At 48.9% G+C, this 27,637-nt stretch overlaps 1 protein-coding gene and 1 long non-coding RNA gene across 7 annotated transcripts in view; one reads left to right on the forward strand and one right to left on the reverse strand.

Moving 5' to 3' along the window:
• LOC149330042 (uncharacterized) overlaps nucleotides 1–27,637 on the forward strand; it is a 145,643-nt gene that overhangs the window by 68,854 nt on the left and 49,152 nt on the right. For all 6 annotated transcript variants that reach the window (XR_016285647.1, XR_016285646.1, XR_016285651.1 and 3 more), the window contains 2 exons: nucleotides 8,177–8,293; nucleotides 9,089–9,201. Coding sequence is in view for 3 of the 6 variants with exons in the window: in XM_089560761.1 (XP_089416887.1) it covers nucleotides 8,177–8,293; nucleotides 9,089–9,201 (230 nt within the window). In the remaining 3 variants the exon portion in view is untranslated. The remainder of the gene's footprint in view (nucleotides 1–8,176; nucleotides 8,294–9,088; nucleotides 9,202–27,637) is intronic.
• Nucleotides 13,890–27,637, reverse strand: part of LOC149330047 (uncharacterized) — a 77,294-nt gene continuing 63,546 nt past the window's right edge. The window contains exon 4 of the long non-coding RNA XR_016285653.1: nucleotides 13,890–14,112. This is a non-coding gene — a long non-coding RNA (uncharacterized LOC149330047). The remainder of the gene's footprint in view (nucleotides 14,113–27,637) is intronic.

Below are 27,637 nucleotides of genomic sequence, written 5' to 3' on the forward strand. Positions count from 1 at the left end.
GTTCGCAACTGGTAGCGAGGTGCTGGAAGTGGTAAGAGAATGGCTCTACTTAGGGCAGGTAGTGGCCGCTGATCCAGATCATGAGAGGGAAATAACTAGAAGAATAAGAATGGGGTGGAGCGCATATGGCACGTTCTCTCAGATCATGAATGGCAGTTTGCCGTTATCCCTCAAGAGAAATGTATATAACAGGTGTATCTTACCGGTACTCACCTATGGGGCAGAAACGTGGAGGCTAACAAAGAGAGTTCAGCTTAAGTTAAGGACAACGCAGCGAGCTAGGGAAAGAGAAATGATAGGTGTGACGTTAAGAGATTGGAAGCGGGCGGAGTGGGTGAGAGAAAAAACGGACGTTAATGATATCCTAGTTGCAATGAAGAGGAAGAAGTGGGCTTGGGAGGGCATGTAATGCGAAGGCAAGATAACCGCTGGTCCTTATGGGTAACGGAGTGTATTCCAGGAGAAGACAAACGTAGCAGGGGGCGGCATAAAGTTAGGTGGGCGGGCATACGATGGCTGCAGCGGGCAAAGTACAGGGTTAATTGGGGAGACATGGGAGAGGCCTTTTCCCTGCAGTGGGCGCAGTCAGGCTGATGCTGATAGAGATGATAATGTCCCCGTGAATGTGTCCATAAAGTTGATTGTTCATAGAAACGAATATCCGGGAAAAACAAGCCGATTTATAACGAAAAGAAGTTGGTGACGAGAGTTTGCCTGTGTGCATACCGAGGAGAACATTATTATTCAATGCAGACAAAGCTGAGCTACGTGAAGGGCGTTCTCTCGGTCACCATTGTCCCAAAGATACTGAAGCGTTTTCTGTGGAGACCCAAGCCATGGCAGCACTCTTCGATGGCTAGATTTAATCCAAGTGTTTTTTGTTTTCTTCATAAGCGCACTAAATTCGCACGTGTACTCGCCACTCTTGCTCTTCATAGAAGCATTCAGTTCCATTCTTGATGATGACGATGAATTCTTATGGCGCAAGGCCATAAAAGGTCAAAGAGCGACACGGCACAAGGTTTTTTCGTTGCACAAGGTGGGGTCAAAGAGCCATTTCCCAAGTATTTCACCTTAAAGAAGCCGAGCACCAGGCCAGGGGAATCTTGTGCCCATTGTATCGCCGGTGGGCATCCGGCGGCACTGGGGACATTCAGTTCATTCTTCCGAACTTCATGCTGGCCATTGTAAGGCTTTCGACTGGCTTCGTATCGCCTTCACTGGATAGCTTCCAAAGAATTTTCTACATATTCATGAACAGCTTGCTTGGTTGAGGTGTAGGATGTTCTGGCTGTTCAGAAAGAGTGGTAGCTAGTGTACTGACACCGTCGATGTGCATCAGTGGGTCGAAGTGCAACATCGCAAGGTAAGCTTACAATATTGTAAATAAACAAAAAAAAACGAAGTTGTGCAGCTTGGTCTAGGCGAGTGGTTGCGTTCCTTTTTCCTCCGAGGAATGCCGCAGGTTGTTTTTAGCGTTGGTGGCGTCAGAGTTCAACTCCCTGGACGAGTGTTCGCGCCCTGCTCGTTTCCGGTGTCCCCGTATACCTCCCTATACTAGATGTGACCGTGGCCGGAGCACAAACAGGTGCTGAGTTTACGTAGCCACGAGCTCAGTGCCACGAGATCATCGCCGCGCGCATTCGTACCGCCTTGTTGACTTCAAAAGTGTGCCATCGGCATTCTCAGTTGACCCAAGTAACGAGCCCATCAGCCTGTATTCTGAGGTTTGTTCACCATTGCTGTAAATTTTCTGCGTGGACACGTCGACCTACGGAATGCGCTGTACGCCGCTTTAGCAGGTCACGAGACGACGTAACAGCTTGCTGCCTTTGAATACCCGCGCCTTGTGCATTCTTGCCTGCCCTCCGCTTGTTAGGGCGGTGACTGGAGAACAGAACAGTGGAGGGGCAACCCACAAGTAGGCGCTGAAGTTATCAGCAGATCAGCTCAGGTCTCCTTGACGAGCCGTTAAAGGTTTCAGAGCCGCGGCCGGGCTGCAGCGGGGTGCTTTGAGGGCTCCGGATCCGTGGACCGTGCGAGTAACCCGAGAGACGCTTAGACAGCCATGCTGCTCTGTTGATACTTATGACTTGGAGGCAAGTGCTGTCTCGCTTTTCGAAGTAATTACTGAGCGCTCCTCCCGAGTTCTGCATGTAGTAGAGGGCAAAGGCGCGGTCGTAGTTTCCTGCCTAGCCGAAGGCAAGGAAGCTGTAGGCGTTCATTCTCTCCCTTTTGCTTTTGGAAGAACCGCCGCACGGGAGACAGCAGCGAACGGATTGCTCATTTGGTCCAACCACGTGAGAGCTATTGTTTTTTTTTTCGAATATTTTATATTGGTTGTACGTAAACCTAAGTTCTTGGTCTCCAATACCGTTCTGCCTCTATCTAGCAAGCTCCCTCCCTGGTGAGGAAATTCATCGGCCATAAATCACGTCAGCCTCCGGAAAATTAAGAGTAGGGGATCGAGAGAAAAAAAAAATTTACTCGTGCGCTGCGACAAAGACGAGGTTACTGCTTTGCATTCGTCGAAATGCTTACTGAAACGCAGGAGAGAGAGAGAGAGAGAAACAACTTTATTGCCATAGCTTGAGTGGATGCTTGTAGCGCGACAAAAACAGACAAGGGACAGAAGACGAACAGGACAAGCGCTCCCGTTCTTGTCCCGTTAGCGCTTGTCCCGTTCGTCTTCTGTCCCTTGTCTGTTTTAGAGCGCAGCTCTTTGGCGTCCGTTCCTGGGTTTCGCGTCGTCGTCGTCGTCGGCGTTGTCGTCGGCGTCGGCCTCGTAACCAGCTCCGCCCCCCTTTCATCCGCAGCTGGGGTTGACTCACTATCGGCGTCAGCGGCATCAGTCAGTCGCTGCTATCTCTTCCCTCCTCCCTTTATCGTGTTGTCCGCTTGCTGCGCGCGCTTCTGCCCCCATCGTTTGCCGCTGGGTGTACACGCCGCCCCCCTCCCCCCTCTTCCTGCGAGTCTCCGGTTGTCAAAGCGCCGGCTCGAACTTAATTCCTTTCTTCGCTCCTCCTCCAATGCAACCCCTGTGCGGTGGCAATCAGAGAGCCAGATCGGTGGCGGCGGATCTGTATATGTGCACCGCCCGAGCCGAAATTGCCGCTGCCGTTCGCCCTGTGCGGTGGCAATCAGAGAGCCAGATCGGTGGCGGCGGATCTGTATATGTGCACCGCCCGAGCCGAAATTGCCGCTGCCGTTCGCCACTGCGAAATTATCTGCCAGTTCTTTCTGAGCCATGAGCGAGACGACCGATGGAAGTCCTCCGTCTGCTAAAAAAAAAATTCTGTGATAGCGCATACATGTGTTGCTCGATTTCTTTGCCTCAATCTATCGAAGAGGTGAAACAGCTTATTTGCTGCGCTCAAATTTCGCATTAGGAAGTAACGTAATCGTCGGTAATTTTTTTTTTTGTCACGCTACAAGCATCCACTCAAGCAAAATGAACCAACTCGCCCAGCAAAAAGTGTTATTGAACTTTATTGCCATAGAGTGGCGGGATTTAGGGCAGGTGGGCTTGGTGTGGCCCCCAGGTGGGGGCGACTTCCTGGGCCCACGAAATGAGTGCCAGTTGGATGCTCTTGTCTGGCCTTCTGAGGAGTTGGTTCCATCCTTCCTTGGAGGGAGCTGGCAGTAATGTTCTAGGGGGCGGATTTCGAGCGCAACCCCAGAGGATGTGCGCCTGGGTGGCGATTTCTTCCTGGTAACAATTTTGGCAGACGGGGTCGTATTCCCCGTCTGTGATGAGTGAAAGCCTAGAATGGCTAAGGATGGAGTGTGTCTGCAACCTGCGGAGCAAGGTGGCTTGCGCTCGATTCAAGTCGGGGTGTGGAGGCGGGAACTGGCGTCTCATCTCTCTGTGGAGGTTGGTAATTTCGGCAAAGGTCTGGGGAGCCTCGGCAAGAGCGTCTGGGTCCGTGGGGCCGGCCGCCCGGTTGGTTAGTCCTCGGGCTAGTCGGTCGACCCCTTCGTTTCCAGAGTTTCCCGCGTGGGCGGGTGCCCAGACCAGGTTGGTCTTATGGGCGGGAGTGCAGCAGCGAAGGATGCGTGCAGCGGGGTGGCAGATAACACCTGCCGAGTAATTTTGTATTGCTCTTTTGGAGTCGCTGAGGACTGTGCGGGTACGTGGGTCAGCGATGGCCAGAGCGATGGCCAGCGCGATGGCGGTTTCTTCTGCCGCTGTCGGAGAGTGAGCTACTACTGTGGCGGCGGTGACGAGAGAAGACTGTGGCGTGGTTGCACAAGCCACGTATGTGTTTGCACTTTGCCGTGCAGCATCTACGTATATTGCGTGTTCGTCGGCAAGGTATGTGGCATCTAGTGCTTGGGCTTTCAGCTGACGGCGCGTATCATGGCGGCCAGGTAGCATGTTTTTGGGGATTGGCTTTATAACTAGGCGGCTATAGACCCCTATCGGAATGGGCGTCGTGGGTTGGACGTCGCCTATGGGATTGATGTTGAGACGGTCAAGTGTGAGCCGCCCGTGTTTAGTGCGGGAGAGGCGGTGGATTTGGGCGGTCTTGTGTGCCTCTATGAGTTCTGTGAGCGTGTTGTAGATGCCGAGTTGGAGGAGGTGCTGTGTGCTGGCGTACTGAGGTAGCCCCAGTGCCGCTTTGTACGCTGAACGTATAATGCTGTTCACAGCTTCCTCGTCCTTCAGGCGGAGGTGATAGTAGGGGTAGGAGTAGACTATCCTGCTAATGAGGAAAGCTTGCGTGAGCCGACAGAGGTCATCCTCCTTCATACCTCTGCGGCGGGTGCTGATGCGGCGGATAAGTACAGCGTTATGAACGCCGCTGTGAGGTTCTTAGCTTTGTTATTCCATTGCCCAAAGTTTGTTTTCATGCAAAGAAGACGTAAACACACTGAGAAAGTTAGGTCCTTGCGAAAATTCTCCACGTATACATAACGAAGTCCGTACTAGCGAGGTACGACTATATATAATTCCGAACCACGATGAGGGTGAAACGCCGTGCCATGTTTGATGAATACATAGTATAGCGTTGTGCTAAAATAGGCTAGTGGGAAAACAACTCAAATGAATAAAGAAGGAATGAAGGGACGGTCTAGCCAATACCATGCGACTGACATACACGTCGAATGCATAAGCTTTGACTGATTCGGTTGCTTCGTAAGCAGCGTCACTTTTTCCAGGACCATTTGCGTTGGGAACTATTACTTAGACGCTGAACAAATATATTCCAGATGCTACATCACGAATAGTTCACCTACCACGTGTTTTTTTCGCCACATTTTGCATTGGGCTGATCATGGTGAAAAATTCGTGGTCGGTGTCGCACAAATCTATTCACTCAATTTATTCTTTTCACTCACAGTTAGTGAATCGAATCGATTACAAAGAGGCGTTATGGAGTGCATAGGCGCGCAGTTGTCCTCTCCTTTTTAATTTCTCCGGCACCAGTCCTGTTTTTAGTTTGCGATTCTCGTGGCTTCGTCATCATTCTTTTCTTTCCCTTTCCTTCTATCATAGGACATAAGTTAGGTTGGCGAGCTGTTTTCGTAAGGATCGGCAGCACACTACACTTTTCTTCAGGCGTTTTGCAGGGGCTTCAGATGCCTTGCAGAGAAGCGAGAGGTTTCGCTCAGGTGGACTTTGACGGGCGAGCCGATGTAAAAAACGCGCATTCCAACCTATGCGCCGTTGTGGCCTACCTGTTTTCACGAGTGTAATTTAAAGAAAGTAGACATTTGTGATAAATAATAAAAAATAACAGCCAAATATACAACGAAGCCGCTTACAAATACATAAAAATGAATACAACTTGGTTCTGTCGTGCCTCAATGAGCGTTATTCCTGTCGCGTGTGTCCTGCAAAATTTGTATGTTTGCTCATGATAGTGTTTTTTATCAAACCGGTAATATAACACGTATCATCAAATATCCCTCAAAAGCGACCTTAAAAAGCGGTATTAGTTGCTGTCGACATAGAAGCCATACACAAACGCTCCGTGCTCTCATGCCAGAATACCGGCTTTTCTTCTTGCGTATACTTTGGATAGTGTATGCAATGTCGGGTGCAAAAAGTGGTACGCAACATTAGAGGTTGTATGGCTTGCTGCTTTTGAGGCCATTTTCGGCATTTAGGCCAAGCTGGAGCGCCACTCATCGAAACGAACAAAATGACTTGCCTCTGGATCAAAACGGTCTCCTTCGATCACAGTACACCACATATCTAAGGTGCCGTAACTAGTTGTTACCAAGCTTCTCACATGATTCTCGGTCGATAGATTTTTATTTGCCTACTCAAATTTGTTCTATTTATTTTTGATTTTTTTGAAGCCGGTATCCGACCTTGAGGTCGCTAATGGAAACCTCAACCTCAGATGCTTAGAAACACTTCTAGAAAAGCTACCAGAGCCATATCTGTTAGTCGGACAACTCCTCTTTCTGGGGAAGTGGAGAAACTAATCCCAGAGGTCGCATTTTAGAATATTTTATTCTGTGCAGTAATGTGTGCCTACTGAATTCAGGAAAGCCCATTTACTGCTCCCTAAAAACTGCAAAAATTAGCAGTTTAGATTTATCGTTTAGTTCACCATCACCTTTTAATGATGTTAAATGAGATCTTCTGGACAACCCACGCGGAATGAATCATTTTCCACCCATTATTATACCTGAAGAAATAATTGTACAGCAGCTGTATCCCACCAATAGTCACATACGAGGCAGAAACGAGGAGGCTAACGAAAAGGGTTCTGCTTATGTTAAGGACGACACAGCGAGCACTCAGGACCAATGCCACTCCGCTAGCCCCGATTACACTGTGGAGGTCGACAGGACCAACACACCGAGGTATAGCCCGCAGGAAAATCGTTTATTTGGGGTGATTCCAAAATACGATAACCGCCCTCGGTAGCGCAGGCAGCAGGAAACGGGCACGGGGAAAGCTCGATGTCACCTGGAAAAGCCGCGTTTATCTTATGGCTCCGTCCATCCCGTCCATCCCGTCACGCGTTGTCTCATGGCTCCTTCAACTCTCTCCCCGTGGTGGGCTGCCCGTGCGGCCACCGAATACACGAGGGGGAAAGGAGGGTCAACCACGTGACGATGTGGATGCTGCTTCCCAGCTTTCTTCTCTGCCAACCCCGAGAGAGCCGGGAGGGTAAGGGTCGCTGTAGGCCACTTGAGAGAGTTCGGCAGGATATGCGCCGCCTAGGGCGGTCGAAGGGTAGACTGGATGCTCGCAACTGTTATCCCCAACCGTTCCCAATCTAGGTCTCCGAATACCTCCAGCAACTAGGCGGTGAATAGCATTGGAAATATAGTGCCTCTCTGTCTGACATCCTTCCGTACTGCAATTTTATTGCGGTGGTTATGGAGGACACCTGCGATCCTCTAGTCAAGTGCACCCTCGGAGGGCGAAGCCCTCCTCTAAAATAAGCAAATCACGGAACATGTGCTACTCTCGCTTGCACACACTTCCTTCTCTCGACCTCATCCCCTCCGTTACTCGCATCCCCATCCCCCGAAAAATTAATTTGGGCCCACTGCTCTCTGGAGTCCCGTTGTAGTTTTTTCGGGCGCGTTCCGACTCGTCCTATAGAAACTGCCCCCTTCCATACGCCGACCTAGGACAATGCCACTTCCATTGTCTTATCGCCCTCCCAATACCTATACTTCTCTCAAAATCCACCTAGCGTGCCTGGCTGGGATCGGCACAGCTGGCCGACTAAGTAGCCCTGGCCGCTCTTCCAAGGTCGTGCTGCTCTACCCTCCACCATGCTTTTCCATCCGCCACCGTGATTTTCATTACAATAATTCAGCAATATTCCCTTCCAATATTCCCTTCATAAGCTGTTCTAGTGTGAAGACAGTGGCATTCTTCGGCATTGAACCCCAGTCCTCCGGCTCAGTAGCCGAACACCCTTACCACAGGGCTAAGGCAAAATGCAACAGCAGCCATGGGCTGTGCACTGTCCGGGCGCGTTAAAACGTCGGGTGGTCCAGATTATTGTGAAGATCTTCACTGCGGTGTCTTTCATAGCTCATGAGCAGTTTGGGGACGTTAAACTGAACACAGCATGTAGCACTGTCACCTTATAAAAGCTGAAGCTGATCCAGGGGTTGCCTGGATCTTTTCTTATCTTGCCCTTAATTCCCTTACTCCCCCCCCCCCCCCCCCCCCCCTCGTAACAAATTTGTGCAGGTCCGTGCTGTACCCGAGCGCGGGGCTGGATGACCGGAGGAACAGGAGAAGTTGTCCACGCCGCTGCGCCTGAAGCCTTGGGCGGCAGAGCTCACCGTCTCCGAGAACCTGCACACGGTGAGCACATCGCGCAATTCAGCCAAAGCTAAAATGCTGCGGAACCACCTAAATGCATAGTCCGCAGGAGCAGGACTAAGGAAAGCGAACTTTTTTTGGATGTCTAGAGTATATGAACTCCCCTTACTGTCACAGTTGTATTGTGGCCATGATGTTCATGAATTATAAAAGATCAGTTGCGTTTGGTATATTTGAAGGACCGATCATGCTTGCAGTCTTGCTTTACATGTTGTTTGGCACCTGTGCACTGCTGCAAGCGCGCTATAGTAGAAGATATACGCGCATTGCAAAAGCAAGGAGGTGACACATCAGGGAAAAAAAAAGGCGAGGATCCGTGTGCGAAACTACATATACATGAACTACGCGGACGACTGGGTGCTGTGGAACCCCGGGGCCTGCTGAACTAGTTGCAAGTGAAATTAGTGATGACACATTGGAATGATGCGTGAGTCACGGATACGCTGCGAAAATGCTGAGAATGATTGAGTAATTGGGTGCGATGTCAGGCGTCACTGCAATTCAGCAGTGACGCCGTATGGCTGCTATTTAGTAATTACTTCCTTATTATAAATCTACTTCACCGTGGGGGATTTCCCTAAACATCGCACTACTCCTGTCTTCTAAGGTCCCTATAGTGGCATGCTAATTGATCGCATGTATAAAAAGAGAAAAAAATTCCAGAAACAGAAAAGAACAAAGAAAATACCTGAAGAGAACCGTAGCAGGCACCGGGCTAACCGTGACGAAAGTTGACAATGGGCTACAGTTTCAAACCCCCATAACGAATTTGCGCAGGTCACGACTGTAGGCAGACACGAGGTTGGATGACAGGAGGTGCAGGACACGTTTTCTACGTACACGAGAATCTTTGGACGGCAGAGCTCACCGTCTCCGAGGACCGGCACACGGTGAGCACGTCACTTATTGCATTCCGTGCGACAATGCCGCAGCGTCAACGAGATGGTCTGTAGAAGCAGCAGGATTGTGGAAATTGCAAACTTGACTTGGCTGCACAAAGTACCTTCGCTCCCCACACTCCCACAGTTGTGTTGTAGCCAGGGTGTTTATAATATATCTCAAGGCAATGATGTTCGGTATATGAACGGACCAATCATGCTCGTCAGTGGGAATTTCGAACTGCATTTTCTATGACTGCTCAACTGTGAGCATTATGGAGTAGTAGTATAAACTTCATTCCGCAAAATGGGACGGGGTTTAGGGGTTGGGTTCTTGAGCAGCAGGTGGTGTTCCTAGGTACAGGGTCCCATTGGTTCTTGCTGCCTCCTCGGCCCGCTCAACCAGCGCAAGCTGATCTTGCGGGTCGGAGCTGGACAGAAGCTCCTCCCGCTGCTCGACTGACGGGTTTGTAATTTTGGGCTCTATCGGGCTCGCCCGACAGCCCCATGTGGAATGGTAGAGGGTGGCTATCTCTCCGCACCACACGCATTCTGGAGTGTATTGCGAAACACAAGGCGCCATGATGTGAGGAGAAAGAGGCCTAGCTTCTCTTTCGAGGGTGACAGCGCCCGAGCAGTTACTTTTGTGAGACAGGATGAACATCATAATCAGAGGGGGGGGGGGGGGGGGGGGTGGAAAGGAACGCGGATTTCGCGCTGACTGTTGACGACGCGCAGAGACATTGCAGAATCGTTTGGAGATAGCGACGGCCCCACGGAAACGTTTTCCCTTACAATCAGGCTCATCCTTGCATTGATTCCGCGGAACAAGAATTCCTTGCTGCTGGAGGCTAAAAAAAAATAATGTGGCTTGTAACCGCTTATGAAGTGAATGAACGTAATGGCCTCATTATACGCGGAAAGCTTACAAGAAGGTTAGGCCCTAGCGTCCAATGGTGGCCATCAGGGTGGTTCCTGGTATCGTGTTCTCCCCGCCTTTTTGGTCGGGTTTTGCACGTTGTTCGGCGGCTGCCGGCATGGTTCACTGGAACAAATTATTCGCTTTGTCGCTTTGGGGACCATAGACGAAGACACGTACAAACTGCGAAAACGAAGTGCCCACAGTAATGGTTAACTGGCTAGCGAAGCAGCACTTACCACCAATTCGTTCTGCACTGTTTAGTTCACGCGCTTCTACTGCAAAATTACAAGACATCAACATGACGAAAGCCGGCGCTGTGGCCGCTGGGCCCAAAAGACGCTGGTTCGATCCCGCGGCGATCACGTTTCCACGGAGGCGACATGCTAGAGGCCCATGTGCTGTGCGATGTCAGTGCACGCTAAAAGAACCTCAGGCGATTAAAACCTTAGGAGACATTAACTAAGGCATAGCCCATATCGTGAATATGAAGACAGGAGGGACTGCGACTTATAACTTTGTTTAATGAAGGTACAGTCGGGGACAAAAGTCTCCGGACCACGTGTTCCTCTAACGAAGCCGATAGCTTTGCTAATAGTCGGCGGCTGGGGACCACCCTTGTGGAGGCAAAAGTTAAATTTTTGTTCTTTCATCTCCACAAGTGCGGTCTCCAGCTGCTGTCTGATAGTAGAGCTATAAGCTTTGTTTGAGGAACACGTGGTCCGGAGACTTTTGTCCCCGACTGTACCTTTATATTTCTATATCGATCGGCACACTGCTGTAGGTACCGAGGAAGGCCACAGCAAGGACACGTGGACAAGACATCCGAAAGATACCACGCACGCTTTTTTTTTTACTGGACGTTTTGTTTCATAAACGTTCATGAAACAAAACGTCCAGTATAAAAAAAAAAGTCTATGTGGTTGCTGCGGGCTTCTGCGGTACCTGCAGCAGCGTGCACCCTCCTCTTGCGCTTCGCTTTTTTTTTACCCAAACAACTTAAATGGTTCCAAAATTTCCTTGGCCCACCTTTAGCTGCGCGATCAGGGGATTACTTTATTTTACTCTGGACGAGGACCTATACAAGCAGTTTCTATCATCGATAAGATTCCCATTTTCGGTCTATTCCTTCCTCTCTGTTTCCCTGAAGCCACCCGTAGTTGTTCAATGACCTCCTTAAATTGCTTATTGCGTCAGCCTCGTGGTTTCCTCTTTCCTTCCCAGCGGTTTGTAACTTTGCTTGTTCCATTTCCATACTGCTGAGTAGTTCTAATTACAATCCCACTTTTCCATGGGGCGTTAATCTTATGCTTTCTCAACGCCTGCTGCTATTAGCGCTATTTGTTGGACGTTGAATTTTGCTTTCGTTTTTTTGTGTTTTATACATTTCTCTTTTGATCAGGGCACGCATATGCAGAATAATACATCTATGATCACATCCTAGGCTATACTCTCCCTCCTCGTCTATTTACATTTTGGCAAGCTTGCTGTACAGGGTGTTTCACGTAACTTGAACCAGTGATTAAAAAAAGTGGTGAATCGGATCTGGGTGCAACCAAAGACATATTGTTTCTCGTCGTGTGGCGCTCCTCAGTGTATCTTTAAAATTCTGTTTAATTAGTCAAGCATCAAATTAAGCAAGTTTCCTAATACTCACTTTAGAGGCACGTGCGTTCTGTTAAGTATGTAGAGGGGGTTTAGAACGAATCGATTCAGTTTTTTTGTAGCAACGTACTTCCTCCTGATCATCATCAGCCTGACTACGCCAACTGCTGGGCAAAGACCTCTCCCGTGTCTCTCTATCTAATAACCCTTTCTTTTTGCCAGCTGCGGCACCCGTATCCCCGCAATCTTCTTAATCTCATCCTCTCACCCAACTTTATGCCCCCCCCCCCCTCCCCCCCCTGCTGTGTTTGGTTTCCTTTGGAATCCGCTCCGTTACCCTGAAAGATCAGTGGTTATCTTGCCTTCGCATTACATTCCCTGAAAATGAAAATTGGTTTTGAGGAAAGGAAATGACGCAGTAATTGTCGCACATATCTCGGTGGACACCCTAACCGCGCCGTAGGGAAAGGGATAAAGGAGGGAGTGAAAAAAGAAAGGGGGTGGTGGTGGTGAAAAGCATTTATTCGGCTATATTGTAAGCAATTTATTCGCCTTCGTCGTCGTCGCCTCTCTGGCTGCGACTTCATTCTCTTTCACTTGAAGATTCCCATCGTCATCGCTTGAGGCTGTTCGCTTGGAAGACGTCTCTGGCGAAAGGGCTAGAATAAACGCCTTACGTGAAGTCTTCCCTTACAATATTTACAGAGAGGTGCTTGCCCCTGAGAGGCTCCTAGTGGGTCTCGCCCCTTGCAATACTTGGCGGACTCCCTCATTCCGGGATCTCGTTGGTCATGACCACTGCGCACGTCCTCCGAACCAGGCCCTGTTGGGCGGATAGTTCCTGGCAGCCGGGCAGGGCCGCCCCCCAGTCCTCGCGGGTAGGGGAAGGGGTGATGGGGGGGAGAGAAGGATTTTTCATGCATGCCCAAACCATGTGGAAGGTGTCGGCCACCTCCTCACAAAATGAGCAGCGGCCTTCCAAAAAGGATTAAAGTGCTTGAGAACCGCCGGACACAGCAGGGTGTTTTTAATGTTTGTAAAGAGCCTGAGGAGAGTTCGTTCGCCAGCTTTACCCAGACCCTTCATAGGAACCGGGTAGCGCCGGCGTGCGGCACGTTAGTGCTCAGCAAAGTCTTGAGAAGAAATAAGAGGGCTGTGATCTGGGTTAAGGTCCTCCCAAGGAATGCCTGGTGCCCGGTGAGTGAGTGCGCGGGCTACCTCATGGGCGGCTTCGTTACATGGCATGCCTTGGTGGCCGGGGACCCATATGATTGAGCGATGAGTTGGATCGCCGTCGCGAGTACTATGGTGAAGAATTTGGTAGAAGAAAGGAAGAGGGGCCGTCGTGGCGGTGGCGAAAAACATTTATCAACAATTAAACAATTACAGAGATGTGATTGGGGTAGGGCCCTATTGGCACCTTCCCCTCACAATACTAGGTGAAGCCCCTATTCCGTAATCGCATTGGCAAGCAACGCCATCCTCGTCCGTTGAACCGAGACCTTTTTTGGGTCTTGAGGTCTTGACAGCCGAACAGGACCGCCTCCCAGTCCTCTCTGGTGGGGTTGAGGCGGGGGGGGGGGGGGGGGGGGGGAATAGATGGGCACTCCCAAACCATGCGGGAGGTGTCAACCACCTCCCCACAGAGTTGGCACGCGCCGTCAAAGGATGTGTTGAAATACTTAAGCCCCGCCGGGCACAGTACAGTGTTAGTTTTGATGAGGAGGCGCTCGTCAGCGCGTCCAGTCTCTTATAAGGGGTCGGGTAGTGCCGGTGCTCCTCCTTGTAGTAATCGGTGATTTGTTTGAATGTAAGGGCCAGATTGTCTGATTCGGAGTAGGCTTCCAAGGACAGGGAGATAGCCCGGGGAGAGAGTGCGCGAGCGGCCTGATCGGCCTGTTCGTTTCCCTGGAGTCCCTGGTGACCGTATGCCCAAATCAGGTTGCGTGAAGCTGGATCTTCGCATCGGCAGCTAAATTGCAGTATGCGCCAGGCAAGGGAGGGCCACTGAGCCATCGCGGCTCCGCTTAGGCCCCATTTATTCCTCTTGATTTCATCTACGATGTCCTTTGCCAGTTGCGGCCACCGTATCCCCGCAAGCTTCTTAATCTCATCCGCCCACCTAACTTTCTGCCGCCCCTTGCTACGTTTGCCTTCTCTTGGAATCCACTCCGTTACCCTTAAAGGGCAGCCCGCAAGGGCACCTTGTGTAACGAGGTGTTGGTGCTTGGCGCCACCACTGACCCTTAGTCCCCATACCGAAGCTGTCATCCGTACCGTGGCGATAGGTTGAAAGGTGGAGGGAAGAAACCTTGAACGGTGGCGGTCGAGGAAGTGGTCAATCCTCGGCCGATGGGCTCCTCGTCTGTCTACCAGGCGGGGAGTCCCGGGACCTTCCTCTGTGTATAAGGGTGAATCAGAGGCGACAAAGTATCAGGAACCCTTAGTTTATACATGCCGTATGGAAAAAGCTGCAAAAAAAATCTGATCGACCCCCGAAAAGGGGTCGCACCGATGTGAAGAAACTGAGTCCACAGAAGCCAGAAACGTTTGCGAAGTTTTTTATGCTTCACTCAAACACTAATGTACCGGTAGCCAACCTATCTGCATTTGTCATCGCCAACACCCTAAAAAGTTGTGTAGGCAAAGACTACAAAGCAAAAAAGCAACGAACCGGAGACCTCCTTGTAGAAATAAACACAAAAGAACAGAGCACCAAACTGATGTCATTACAGAATCTTGGAGAAATGAGCATACAGGTAACCCCGCACCGCACCCTGAACCACTCAAAGGGCGTCATATCTGAATATGAACTCCTACAGAGTACCGATGCGGAAATGGAAGAAGAACTAGCCGAACAGGGAGTAATAGCAGCCCGACGAATAACCATCCGGAGAAACAATGCTGAAATCAAGACCAAACATATTGTACTAACTTTCAATAGCACAACTCTGCCTGACTCCATCCATGCCGCATAGAGAGAGAGAGAGAAAAGGACGGAAAGGCAGGGAGGTTAACCAGGCGATGCCCAGTTGGCTACCCTACACTTGGGGAGGGGAACAAAGGGGAAAAAAGGAAAACGAGCGGCAAAGAAATGAGTCTGTCAAGTGTCCATCGACCACTATGTCACAGGGACAGAGGGCGCGCACTGAAAACATAAAGATTATAGGCGGGAATGCAACCCCGAGTCCCTTAGGAAATTCAGGAGCGCTTTCACCGCTTTCCGTTGTCTGGAAGGTTGTGTCCAAGGGCCCAGAACGTTAGACTCTGTTAAAGGACGCAAGTCCAAGCAGAGCAGAGAAGCAACTAGGCAACCGCGCTCTCGCTCAAAACGAGGGCAGTCACAGAGGAGGTGGCTGATCGTCTCGTCACAACCACACTGGCCACACGCAGGAGAGTCAGCCATTGAGATGAGATGGGAATAGGCGTTTGTGAACGCCGAGCCGATCGAGCAGCATCGTCAGCTAAGGCGTTACCAACAATGCCGCTATGGCCTGGTACCCACTGGAAGATGATTTCATGGTCTTGTTCGATTGCCTGGTGATGCAGATATCGTATCTCCGCTATAAGTTGCTCGTGGTCGCTATGTCTCAAGGCAGATTGAAGACATTGTAGGGTAGCTTTTGAATCACAGAAAACAGCCCATTTTTGAGGTGATTGTTGTGAGATATACTGTACCGCCGCAAGACGCGCGGCCAACTCTGCTCCAGTAGAGGTAGTCCGATGCGAAATTTGTTGGTGAATTTGAGTCTGTCGCGCAGGAACGACCACAGCGCAAGCAGAACTAGTAGAGGTTACTGATCCATCCGTATAGACGTGAGTACGGTCAAAATATTCGAAGTGGAGCATGGACAGTGTCAGTTGCTTAATGGCTGGCGTCGATAAATTTGACTTCTTCGCTATCCCCGGAATAGCAAGGCGCACACATGGGAGCCGCGTACACCACAGAGGAGAGGGAGGTAGTGCTGCCGGGGTGAACTGTTGTGGGATCGACGACTGTTTCGTCGTTATCACCTTCGCAAATGCAGAATGTGGTCTCTGCAGTGGCAAAGGCGCAAGGTGATGCTGTGGAATCCTTGACATATGACGTATGTGCATTCGCAAGCAGTCTAGGACAATATAAGTAGAGATCGGGTGGTCTTTGGCGAGTGCAATGCTACCCAGTGTTGATGCGCTCCGAGGGAGACCTAGGCATGTGCGAAGGGCCTGACCCTGCACTGACTGGAGGGCACGCATGTTAGTTTTGCACGTGTTTGAGAGTACAGGTGTACTGTACCGCGAGCATCCCACAAATAGAGCTCTGTACAACTCCAGCATTGACTGGACCGACGAGCCCCATGATTTTCCTCCCAGAAATCAAAGTAAATGAGCGATAGATGTTAGCTTTTTTTTTAGTAGAGTGCAATGCGGGCTCCATGATAAATTGCGGTCGATCAGGATCCCTAGGAAACGATGAGATTTGCTGTAAGAAATGACTTGACCGTCGATGCGTACCGGATATGGAGTCATACATTTACGTGTAAATGCCACTAGCGCGCACTTTTCCGGTGAAACGCTGAGACCTTTCTTCTGGAGATAGGAAGAAGTGATCGATGCTGCCCGCTGAAGTCTTGCCCGCACCTGGGGACGCGTCACAGAGGAGGCCCAAATGCAGATATCATCGGCGTACATACACACCTGGACGGTGTTGGGGAGGTTCTCAGGGAGGGCGATGAGAGTCAGATTAAACACTGTAGGGCTAAGGACACCGCCCTGGGGCACGCCACGGTAGGTGTAATGCGCAGGCGTCGGGCCATCATCACATTGGATAAAAAATGATCTTTTGGACAGATAGCTATCCACGCAAACATCCGACCACCGATGCCCACAGTTTCCAGCGCATCAAGGATGGCCTCATGGGTCACGTTGTCGTAGGCACCTTTTACATCCAGAAAGAGTGCCACTGACAAACGTTTCAAGTGCTTCTGTTGTTGAACCGTGGATACGAGGTCAACGACGTTGTCAATAGAGGAGCGACCCCGCCTGAAGCCGGCCATAGCGTCGGGGTATATTTTGTAGTGTTCGAGGTACCACTCAAGGCGCGACAAAATCATTTTCTCCATGACCTTTCCTACGCAACTGGCCAAAGCTATTGGCCTATACGATGAGAGCTCGAGTGGAGATTTCCCTGGTTTTAGTAGGGGTATCAATCGACTCGATCTCCATTCTTGAGGAACAGCACCGTCGAGCCAAGAGTCGTTGTAACGTTTGAGGAGCTCTTCTCGCGCGTCGTGGCCAAGGTGGGACAGCGCAGCATATGTGATTCCATCTGGCCCTGGTGAAGACGAACGCCGACATCCTGCAAGAGCAGCGTCGAGTTCCTCGCGAGAAAAAAGGACATCCATGGCTGAGACCCGTGAGGCAGGAGGAACACGCCGGGAACTCGAAGCAGTTGGTACACCAGCAATTTTTCTGCAGTAGTCCGTTGCTACTTCAGACTGCTGTCGATCTTGATAGACAGCCAACGCATAGAATGGTTGTCTTTGTTGCGGAAGCGTACGGAGGCCCCGCACAGTACGCCATATGAGGGACATGGGCTTGCGGGGATCCAAGTGCTGGCAAAAGGACCTCCAGCGCTGGTTCGCCAGCTGATCCAATCTTCGTTTGATTTTTTTCTGCGTACGTCTCGCCTCCCGTAGATCATTTAAGCACTTGGTTCGTCTGTATCGCTTTTCTGCTCGCCGCCGAAGAGCACGCAGGCGTTCTAGTTCAATATCGAAATCACTGCGTATTCTTGAGGACGTGATGTGACATCTCGCAACGTTCATAGCATTAGCTATAGTGTGCTCCAGCCTGCCAGTGAGGGCTTCTTTGCTCGTCTCCTCCATATGTTTTCGAAATACTGCCCAGTCGATTCGCGCGAGTTGGGCTGGGGTGGACGCAACAAGGCCGTTTATTTTGAGGTAGGTAGGAATGTGGTCACTTCCATGGGTCTCCACATCACAAAACCAGCGAACACTCCGGTGCAACGACCTTGAAACTAATGTCAGGTCCAGGCAGCTGCTTTAGTGACAGCCGCGCAGGTATGTCGGACTGCCGTCATTCATAACATACAGATTATTGTCGGAAGCAAATAACGCCAGACGCCTTCCTTTGGCGTTAATTCTGGTGCTTCCCCATAGCAAATGGTGGGCGTTAAAATCGCCAGTAATGATCCAAGGAGCACGGGTTTCTTCCATGATGGCCTTCAGCCTTTCGCAGTCTAATTGAGAGGAGGGTGACACATATGCTGCAATCAGTGTGAATTCTAGCGTTTTTGTCTTGATTAAGAAACACGCGTATTGAATGTCATTGTGAGGTGGAACTGGGCAGCAAACATACGTCATGTCAGTGCGGAGGTATACCAAGACTTGGCTGCGCTCCCCGCATGTAGGGGCGAAGAAAGATTCGTACCCGGAGAGCCTGATTGCTCCTGATAATTTGGACTCGCAGATTACCAATATCGGGAAGTAGTTAGTCAATACGTAAGGACGAAAACTTGACATTCGCGACCTCAGACCTCTTGCGTTCCATTGGAAGATCGTGGCGCCTCTGACTTCCTCACGAAAGGTGGGAAGGTGGCCAGCCATTATGGATTAAAGTCCTTGAAGTGCTGAACCCAGGGAGTCCAGCACTAGTAAAACGCTTCGAGCAGTTGGGGATTGCAGAGCCTGTAGGAGAGGCCGAATTGCGTTGACCACGGTCTTTAAAATCACAAGGGTTTGGCGGTCTTGCTCCGGGAGCCCGTCTGCAGCGGCCGACGTGCTCAGCGATGGGAGCTTACGTGGAGGGGCCTCAGGAGGACATAATGGCGGAAGCGCTGGCCAAGGATCGGAACCTGATGACATCTGGCCACCCTTGTCCACAGAGGGTGGACGGAGCACACTGGGGCGAGGAGGAACAGGAGGTGGAGGAGGGTGAGCAGGAGGCGCCAACAGCGCGTCGTTGCGGCTGTCATTGGCAGCAGCCTGTCTGGATTTCCTCTTGCGTCGGGCACGTCTCTTGCGAACGATCGCGGCGGCTTCGCGGTGCGTCGAGTTGTCTCGGACCATTTGTCTTAGGACAGCACGCTCTGCTTTTAGCCGCGGGCAGTCTCTAGATGAGGCGTCATGGGGACCGTTGCAGTTTGAACACCTGAGAATTTGTGCTGTGCATGTCTCAGAATCATGAGGCTCGGCACACCGGGAACACACACTCGCGTTGCCGCAGACTCCGCTAACATGGCCCAGTTTCATACAATTGGTGCATTGTAGGGGCTTTGGTATGAATGGCCGTACTGCGTGACGAAAAAGGCCTACCTTCACATGTGACGGAAGGCTGTCGCCTTTGAAGACAATCTTGACACAGCGAGCTTTCCCAAGACGTGAGACTCGGAGAATCACGGTGCCTTCGTTTCCTGGCTTCACAAGTATGGGCAGATCTTCTTGCGTGATCGTCTCATCGACGTCATAGATGACGCCAGAAGAAACGTCCTCGCCGAGCGGGATAACTGTGCGGACCGACATGCCTCCGAGTTCAGTGATGACCCGCAGTGATTCGAGTGCTGGCGCATGATGGACGTCAACAGCAACAATGTTTTTGCGCGAGTTCACGCGAACGTCTTTAATACCTCCATTGTAAAGTCCGCCCATACATACCGAATCCGAGACGATGTTTCAAGTGCCAGCGCTTTGGACACAGCATGTTGGCCTGCCGAGGCAAACCCACTTGTGTCACATGCGCAGAAGACGCACATACAGAAGAAAGATGCGAACGCACACCAAAGTGCATCAACTGCAATGGCGCACATGGCGCGTACTCCAGGTCATGCCCAGTCTGGAAAACAGAAAAACAAATCATAACTTTGAAGACCACAGAAAACCTGTCCTACCTTGAAGCAAAAAAACGCGTCTCTTTCCAATAGAAAGGGACATACTCTGAAGCGGTGACGCGGGGACCGCCGCCGCCTTCAGTTTCTGTCGGCACACAGGTCGATCCGAAGGACCTGGGGTCGACAACCAAGTCCCCACCACAGAAGTCGGTGACACAGTCCACAGGGCTGAAAATTTCGCGGGAAGACCACGCGATCCTCGCCGGGGGCCCTCAGGCCCCACTTTCAGCAGCGGCATCCTCGGCGACAGACACCCAGAACAGCTCTGCTGAACTGGGCCTGTTGCCCCACCCCTCTAAGAAGGCAACTGCTGACCCAAGAGACTCTGCCCCTGGAGCAGAGCATGGTTCACTGGTGCCAACAAAAAAGACGAATGCGAAGGCCACGGGCCATCGCAAACAAGAAACATCCTCCACGTCCACCGTGGAGGAGACGGATGTCAGCGAAAGTCCGCTGACATCTAAAACACAAGTATCCGCGGATTCTCCGCGGAAATCCGGCGCCACGAAAGTGGCGATGGATACAACTCCTGGTTCGCCACCGCTGCAGCGGCGGCGAGACTCCCTAGAGAAAAAAGGGAAACCACGAATCACTGCCCCTGAGAATAAGTAACTTTCCCCAATCCCCAACTTATCACAATGGCGTATCTAATACAATGGAACTGTAGAGGTCTACACAGAAACTACACAGACATAACCGATATGCTCAAAACAATGGCACCTACAGCTGTGTGCCTGCAAGAAACGAACCTTGGGCCACAGCACACAAACATCTTAAAAAAATATAATATTTTCCGGAAAGACCGAGTACAAGCTAGCCGACTCTCAGGAGGCGTCGCTATCATAACGCAAAGCGATGTCCCTGCAAGAGAGGTATCATTAAAGACGAACTTAGAAGCGGTCGCAGTAAACATCATTAGCCATAAAACAATAACAATATGCTCTGTGTACATACCACCACACAGCACAATAGCCATGCATGACCTAGAAGAACTTCTGGAACAGTTGCCAGAGCCATATGTAATAATAGGGTATTTTAACGCACACTCCTCATTCTGGGGAAGTGAGCATACTGATTCCAGGGGTCAGCTCATCGAGGATTTTATTCTTTCGAATAACATATGTTTAATGAATACGGGAAAAGACACGTACTGCTGCCCCAGCTCTGGAAAAATGACCTGCCTCGATTTAGCATTTACATCACCATCTGTTTTTATGACTTTATTTGGGATGTTTTAGATGTCCCCCGGGGAAGTGATCACTTACCTACGGTTTTAAAACTAACATCAGCTACATTCATCCTCCCTACGAAGCCACGGCGATGGAAAATTCACCTCGCCGATTGGGCACTTTTCAGAACGAAGGCCACACTAGAAAAACAATATGCCGAAACCCTTACTATAGAAGAACTAAATGAAAAATTTGTCACATGCTTAATATCTGCAGCAATAGAAGCCATCCCACAAACGTCTGAAATTTCACGAAAAACACATAAAGTTTGGTGGTCAAATGAATGCTCAATGGCTAAAAAGCAGCAAAACAAGGCTTTGGGCAACCTTCGCAGATATCCCACTGCAGGAAACTTGCTCATCTTCAAAAGGGCTAGAGCCAAAGCACGATACATTAGACGCAGCGCAGAAAGGGCATCATGGCAAGAGTACATAACCTCCATAAACAGCTCAATATCATCAAAGAAAAGGTGGGAGCAGGTGCGGAAATTCACAGAAAATTTCACTCCATTCACATTTCCAATGCTAACAACACGCGGTACTCAAACAACATTAGAAGAGCAGGCCAACATATTGGGTGAGCATTTTTCCACAGTTTCAAGCGCATCCAACTACACACACACACACACATTTCAAAAGCACAAAGCAATAGTAGAAAAACAAAGCCTGCCCTTTGGAACATGCATACATGAAGACTACAATCAGCTTATTACCATGCAGGAACTAAACACAGTACTAACATCCTGTAAAATGACAGCACCAGGCCCAGACAATATACATTATGCCATGCTTGCTCACCTCTCTGAGGCTGCCATAGAGGCTCTCCTAAAATTTTTCAATAAAATATGGATGAGTGGAGAAATCCCCCAAGCATGGAAAGAAGCAATCATAGTACCCTTTCTAAAACCTGACAAACCACAAACTAGTCCCACCAGTTACAGGCCAATAGCACTAACTAGCTGTATAGCAAAATCATTCGAAAGCATTCTAAACATCAGACTAACCTTCATACTTCAGTCCCAGCAACTTTTAGATATACACCAGTGCGGTTTTAAAAAGACATGTTCCACAACCGATCACCTTGTACGCTTTGAGAACACAGTCCGGGAAGCGTTCATCCACAGCCAACACTGTATCGGAGTCTTCTTTGATCTGGAGAAGGCTTACGATACCACGTGGAGGTTCGGTATCCTCCGTGACCTAGCGGACCTGGGTATCCGCTGCAGGATGCTGAGCTGTTTGAGCGACTTCCTGACCAATCGAACGTTCAGAGTCCGCCTAGGCGCAACCTTCTCCAAGACTTTTATCCAAGAAACTGGAGTGCCCCAAGGGTGCATCCTCAGCACGACCTTATTTGTCATCAAAATGAACTCCATAGGAAAAGTAATCCCAAAATCGATAATGTACTCAGTTTACGTAGACGACCTCCAAATAGCATGCACGTCTTCCAGCATACCTACCTGTGAGCGGCAAATACAAATAACAATAAATAAACTGGCTACCTGGGCAGATAGAAACGGATTTAGATTTTCCCCTCAGAAAACAGTAGCGGTTCTGTTCTCTTTGAGACGAGGCCTACAGGCCGACCCCACACTATATTTAAACCAAACCCCACTACCTGTCAAACAAGAGCATAAATTCCTAGGGATAACTTTCGATAAAAAGCTCACTTTCTTGCCCCATATAAACAGCTTAAAGAAAAAAGCTTCCCTGGCCTTCAATGTGCTGAAAATACTATCAAGAAAACGCTGGGGGTCTGATAGAGCTTCCCTGTTACATATATATCGTTCTCTGGTTCGCTCTAAGTTAGACTATGGGTCCATAGTATTTGGCTCAGCAAGACCGTCCTACATAAAACGACTGGATCCTGTCCACAATCTTGGTTTAAGGTTGTCTTCCGGTGCTTACAGAACTTCACCAATAGCAAGTCTGTATGTGGAAACTAATGAACCTTCCTTAGAAGATCGAAGAACAGCACTAACTTCTACATACATCCTCAAAATCCTTTCTCAGCCCAAACATCTCTGTTACCCAATTGTCACGAAATGCCCATCCCGAATACTCTTCAACAACAAGCCCCATGCGATTAAGCCGTTGCTCTTGCGCTTCGAAGAAAAATGTCAAACTCTGAACATACTAAACGAAATCAAAAATATTGCCCCAAGACACAAAGCGCTACCACCGTGGTACACTCTCCCCACAGTGTGTGACGTCACACTAACACGCCTCAGGAAAACCTGTACACCACACGACCATATAATACAAGAATATCTAGCACTACAAGAAAAATACAGAAATTACACGTCATTTTATACTGACGGGTCAAAAACTCATGCTCATGTAGGAAGCGCAGTAATACAAGGAGAAAATAAAAATGCAGTACGACTGCCGTCTTGTGCTACAGTTTTCACCGCTGAGTGTTATGCCATTTGTGTTGCGGTACAGAAAATAACAAATGAAAACATCAAAAACAGCATCATTTATACAGATTCACTGAGCGTTCTTACAGCATTAAAATCCAAAAATGCCACGGAGCCACTGATAGGAAGCATCATACACAACATAGTAAAGATCACAACACAAAAACATGTTATAAAATTCTGCAGGGTTCCCAGTCAGGTTGGCATCAGGGATAATGAGAGAGCCGACATGTGTGCTGCACAAGCCGGAACCATGGAAATAAAACATGTGAATTTGCCTCCTAGGGATTACATGAAGTTAGTACGTAGCAAACTAAGAGCCAAATGGCAAGCCTCTTGGGAAAATGAAGGAAACAACAAGCTGCATACTGTAAAGCCCATTTTAAAAGAATGGAAATCATGCCGCCATAAAGAGCGTTTTATCGAAGTAATTTTATGTCGTTTACGCATAGGTCACACACACATCACCCATAACTTCTTATTAACAAAAAAAGACAGACCTCTGTGTGAAATGTGTGGTGAGGAGCTCACAGTAAATCACATCTTAATTGCTTGTTCGCATCTCGAAGTACTTAGAAAATTTTTTTACGGCATTTTACAATGAACACATTCCATTTCATCCCACATTGCTTTTAGGCGAGCAAACACTTGTCGAGTTTTCACTTGTTTGTAAGTTTCAAAAGAAAGCCAATGTTTTAAATCTATTATAATGTAACCTCTGTACACTTGACTTAACATCATCTAACCTTGTGTTTGGCGCATGATAGCCATAGTTGCTTATGCGCCATAAAACCCCATTTAACGTAACGTAAGCTTAAAGGGCAGCTGCACCACTTTTTGAGAATTTCGCGATGTTCAAGGATTCAAATCTATATACGCTGTAGGTAAAGCATGCCAAGTTTTTTTGCACTAGCATTTAAAATGGTCACGTAATCGACGATTGAATTTTGCGCTTCTCCTCATAGCACCAAAGGAGTGCGGGGAAGTTTAGCGTGACGTCACAGAAGGTATGATTTCAAGTTACCGCTGCCGTCAGCCACACACTAGCGTTCCTTGTTGAATGCTGCCTAACAACGTTCGGAGGGCATTGCCTTTGGCGACGTTGGTTTTTTCCTTCAAATTGGGCGTGTATGCATTGAAAATGTACCGATACCTTCGATGACGTCGTCATGCCCCCCCCCCCCCCCCCCTTGGCGTTGTGCTCTGAGGAGAAGCCCGAAGGCCGTCGCGATTTGAATCGGCGATTACTTCACCATTTCAAATGCTAGCCCAAAAGGACTACGCATGCTTTACCTGCAAGTTTCACACATCCGACCCATTTAAGCTCATCGATTTCTGAAACCAATGCAGTTGCCCTTTAACGACAACCGGTTATTTTGCTTTCTTATTACATGCCGTGCCGAAGGCCATTTTCTCCTCTTGATTTCGACTGGGATGTCCTTAACCAGCGTTTGTTCTTTCACCCACTCCGCCCGCTTCCGATCTCTTAACGTTACACCTATGATTTTTCTTTCCATAGCTCGATTCGTCGTCCTTAGCTTAAGCTGAACCCTTTTCGTTAGCCTCCATGTTTCTGCCTCATAGGTGAGTACCTGTAATATACATCCGTTGTATACTTTTCTCTTGAGGGATATTGGTAAACTACCATTCATGATATCTGAGAGAGCCTGTTATATGCGGTCCACCCCATTCTTATTCTTTCAGTTAATTCATTTCATTTATTGTTTTCTTAAACGCCTGAAGGCATTACATAAGGGGGGACGTATTGTTGAAACGGCGTAAGGCGATGTGAACATGCATAACAAACAGGAAATCAAACGTGCACACTCACATGGCAAGGGCTCCAACCATGACAGGATTCGACAACAGGTGATACACCACTCTTGAAAGACAGATTAAACAATATTTGCTGCAAAGTGCGCTTATGCGACCAGGATCTGTATGAGATGAATTTTTATTTTCTCCCGGAATGTTTTGTGATCAGTGCATGAAACGATGTCGTTAGGCTGTGAATTCGAGTGTTCTCGCGTTGGCAAAGAATGGGTTGTTGTAAGCATTCGTGCGGGCACCCTATGCGTGCTATCGGGTTTCCGTGACTGAGCCGTAAGGACGTTCGTAGTGACGTGGTTAATAGAGTGTGTCGTGTTCTCGTGCTATGACAAATGTATTGAGTAATCATAGGCGGGAAACGACAGGGCGTGACTCGGAGGGACTGCTTGAGGGCGGTGACGCCGGTTTCTCTTGAGTAACATGAAGTAATGAACCGAGCTGCACGATTTTGGATCGATTCCAAATCGACGGTGAGATATGATTGCCATGGGTGCCAGATGGATGATGCACACTATAATTTTGGCCGTACAAATGTTTCGTACGCCAGCTGTTTTATGTTAGGGGATGCAGATTTCAGATTACTTCTCTGGCAGCCAAGTGTGAGTGAAGTATCGGAGCAAATAGTTGTAATGTGGGTGACCCATGAAAATGATGGTGCGAGATGTACACCTAGGTGATTATAAGATATTACAGCGGTGATCGGCACTGATGAGATACTGTTAGTGTGCACATGCGATATGGTGGGTTTGTGAGTGAAGGAAAATGATGTGCATTCAGATAGATGTAATGGCGCTCGCCATTTTTCGCACCATGATGCAATAACGTCAAGGTCCTGTTGCAAAACAAGGTTATCAGTCGGGATATTTATTGCATTATAAATGGCGAATCATGCGCGAAGACTCGTAATTTGCATTGAATGTTAGAGGGTAGGTCGTTAATGTATATTAAGAAAAGTAATGGTGATAGGCCGGCCCCTTGAGGGACACGTGATGTTACATCTCGTAAGGGTGACTACATGTTTTCTTACTGAATTTGATCCTAGTGCCAGTGGAAATAATCTACGCGCTGACTGATATAATCTGCCATGAATTTAATCTGAGTGCAAAGCATTTAATCCACGCGCCAGCGTATTTAATCCAAGCGCCAACTCAAACAATGCGAGCGCCAACCAATTTAATCCCAGTGCCAACGCAAATAATACGTGCGCCAGCTGTTTTAATCCAGGTGCCAACGAATTTAATCCACACTCGAAAAACGAATGCTGTAGAAGACTCCAAAGCATAGAACACGAATACCAGGAATAAAGATTAGATAATTTTTCAAACCATGCGATGCCTAAGCGAAGTGTCCACATATTGCATAGCTTTCATCAATATTATAACCAACACTACTTTGATACAAGTGCTTTAAAGCGCCGTTTAAAGTGCACAATATCAGCATTATAAAGCTGCACAGGGGCTCAGTGCTATGACTTACTGGCTCTTTATTATGACCATAGAACGGAGGAGGGCACAAATGCACACACTGTTTATAATGCAGCATTGAATCCACTGTCCTCAATAAAATATGCGATTATATTGTCAGATAGCAAAGAAAGTGTTAATAAACCGTACCCTAGATTAGCCCTACGTAGTTTCGTGTGAAAAAAAGGTACACAGCCAATGATGGAAAGTTCCAAAGCAGAAGGCAAGTTTTGCGCCTCCATTTCCTGTGGATTGTCGTCTGCTTTTGCAAATATGCTAGGACAACAGAAAAAGACATAGATACGTGCACACGTTACTAGAAATCTGTGAACTTTCTTTTTCAAGAAATAAGATTTATTTCTCAGGCACATAAAAAAAGCATTGTTAAAAACACAGAAGACAAGAAAGCTTCAAAGCAGACGGCTCTGTGTGTGCCGCATTGTGGCTGCATTTGCACAATGGTGTATAGCCGGACAGTGGTGGTACGCACACGTATACTATAAGCAGGGGATAGTGTACGACTTTTCCTTCATTTCGCATGGACATTAACGCGCAGTATTTTCTTCCATGGAAGCCGACGAGCCGTGCTCTTACGTCCTAATTGGACACCGAAAACGAGGACCGCCATTCAAGCCCCCAGACGCACCAAGAAGAAAGAACAGCAAAGTCTCTGAACATGACAGGGCCAGAATTCTCGATGTGTCAAGGCGTGGAGGAGATGTGAAAAAAAATGGCAGACACGCTGGGCATCAATTTAAAGACAGCAAGGTCCATTGCAGCTACCGATAGAGAGGTGCTGAAGAAAGGCGGAACGTCGAAGAAATTCGGAAATGAGGTTGTAGCGGCGCTCAAAAGTATTGTGGACAACAACCCTGCTTTCACGCTAAAGCAAATAAAGCAGGCGGTGGAAGAAGAATTGCCCGGAATTGCCATCAGCACAAGTAGCATTGATCGCCTACTGGATGCGCATGGCTACTCTATGAAGTTGGTGACTCAGAGGCCGATTGACCGCAATAGAGATGACGTACGAAACGCACCCGCAAAGCATACGCGCAGTGGCTGCAGTGTGATGGACCCCGCTTGTGCAGGTTTTAC

The sequence above is a fragment of the Amblyomma mixtum genome, chromosome 9 (assembly GCF_055824585.1).
Source record: "Amblyomma mixtum isolate Tamu chromosome 9, ASM5582458v1, whole genome shotgun sequence".
NCBI classification, from domain to species: Eukaryota; Metazoa; Arthropoda; class Arachnida; order Ixodida; family Ixodidae; genus Amblyomma; species Amblyomma mixtum.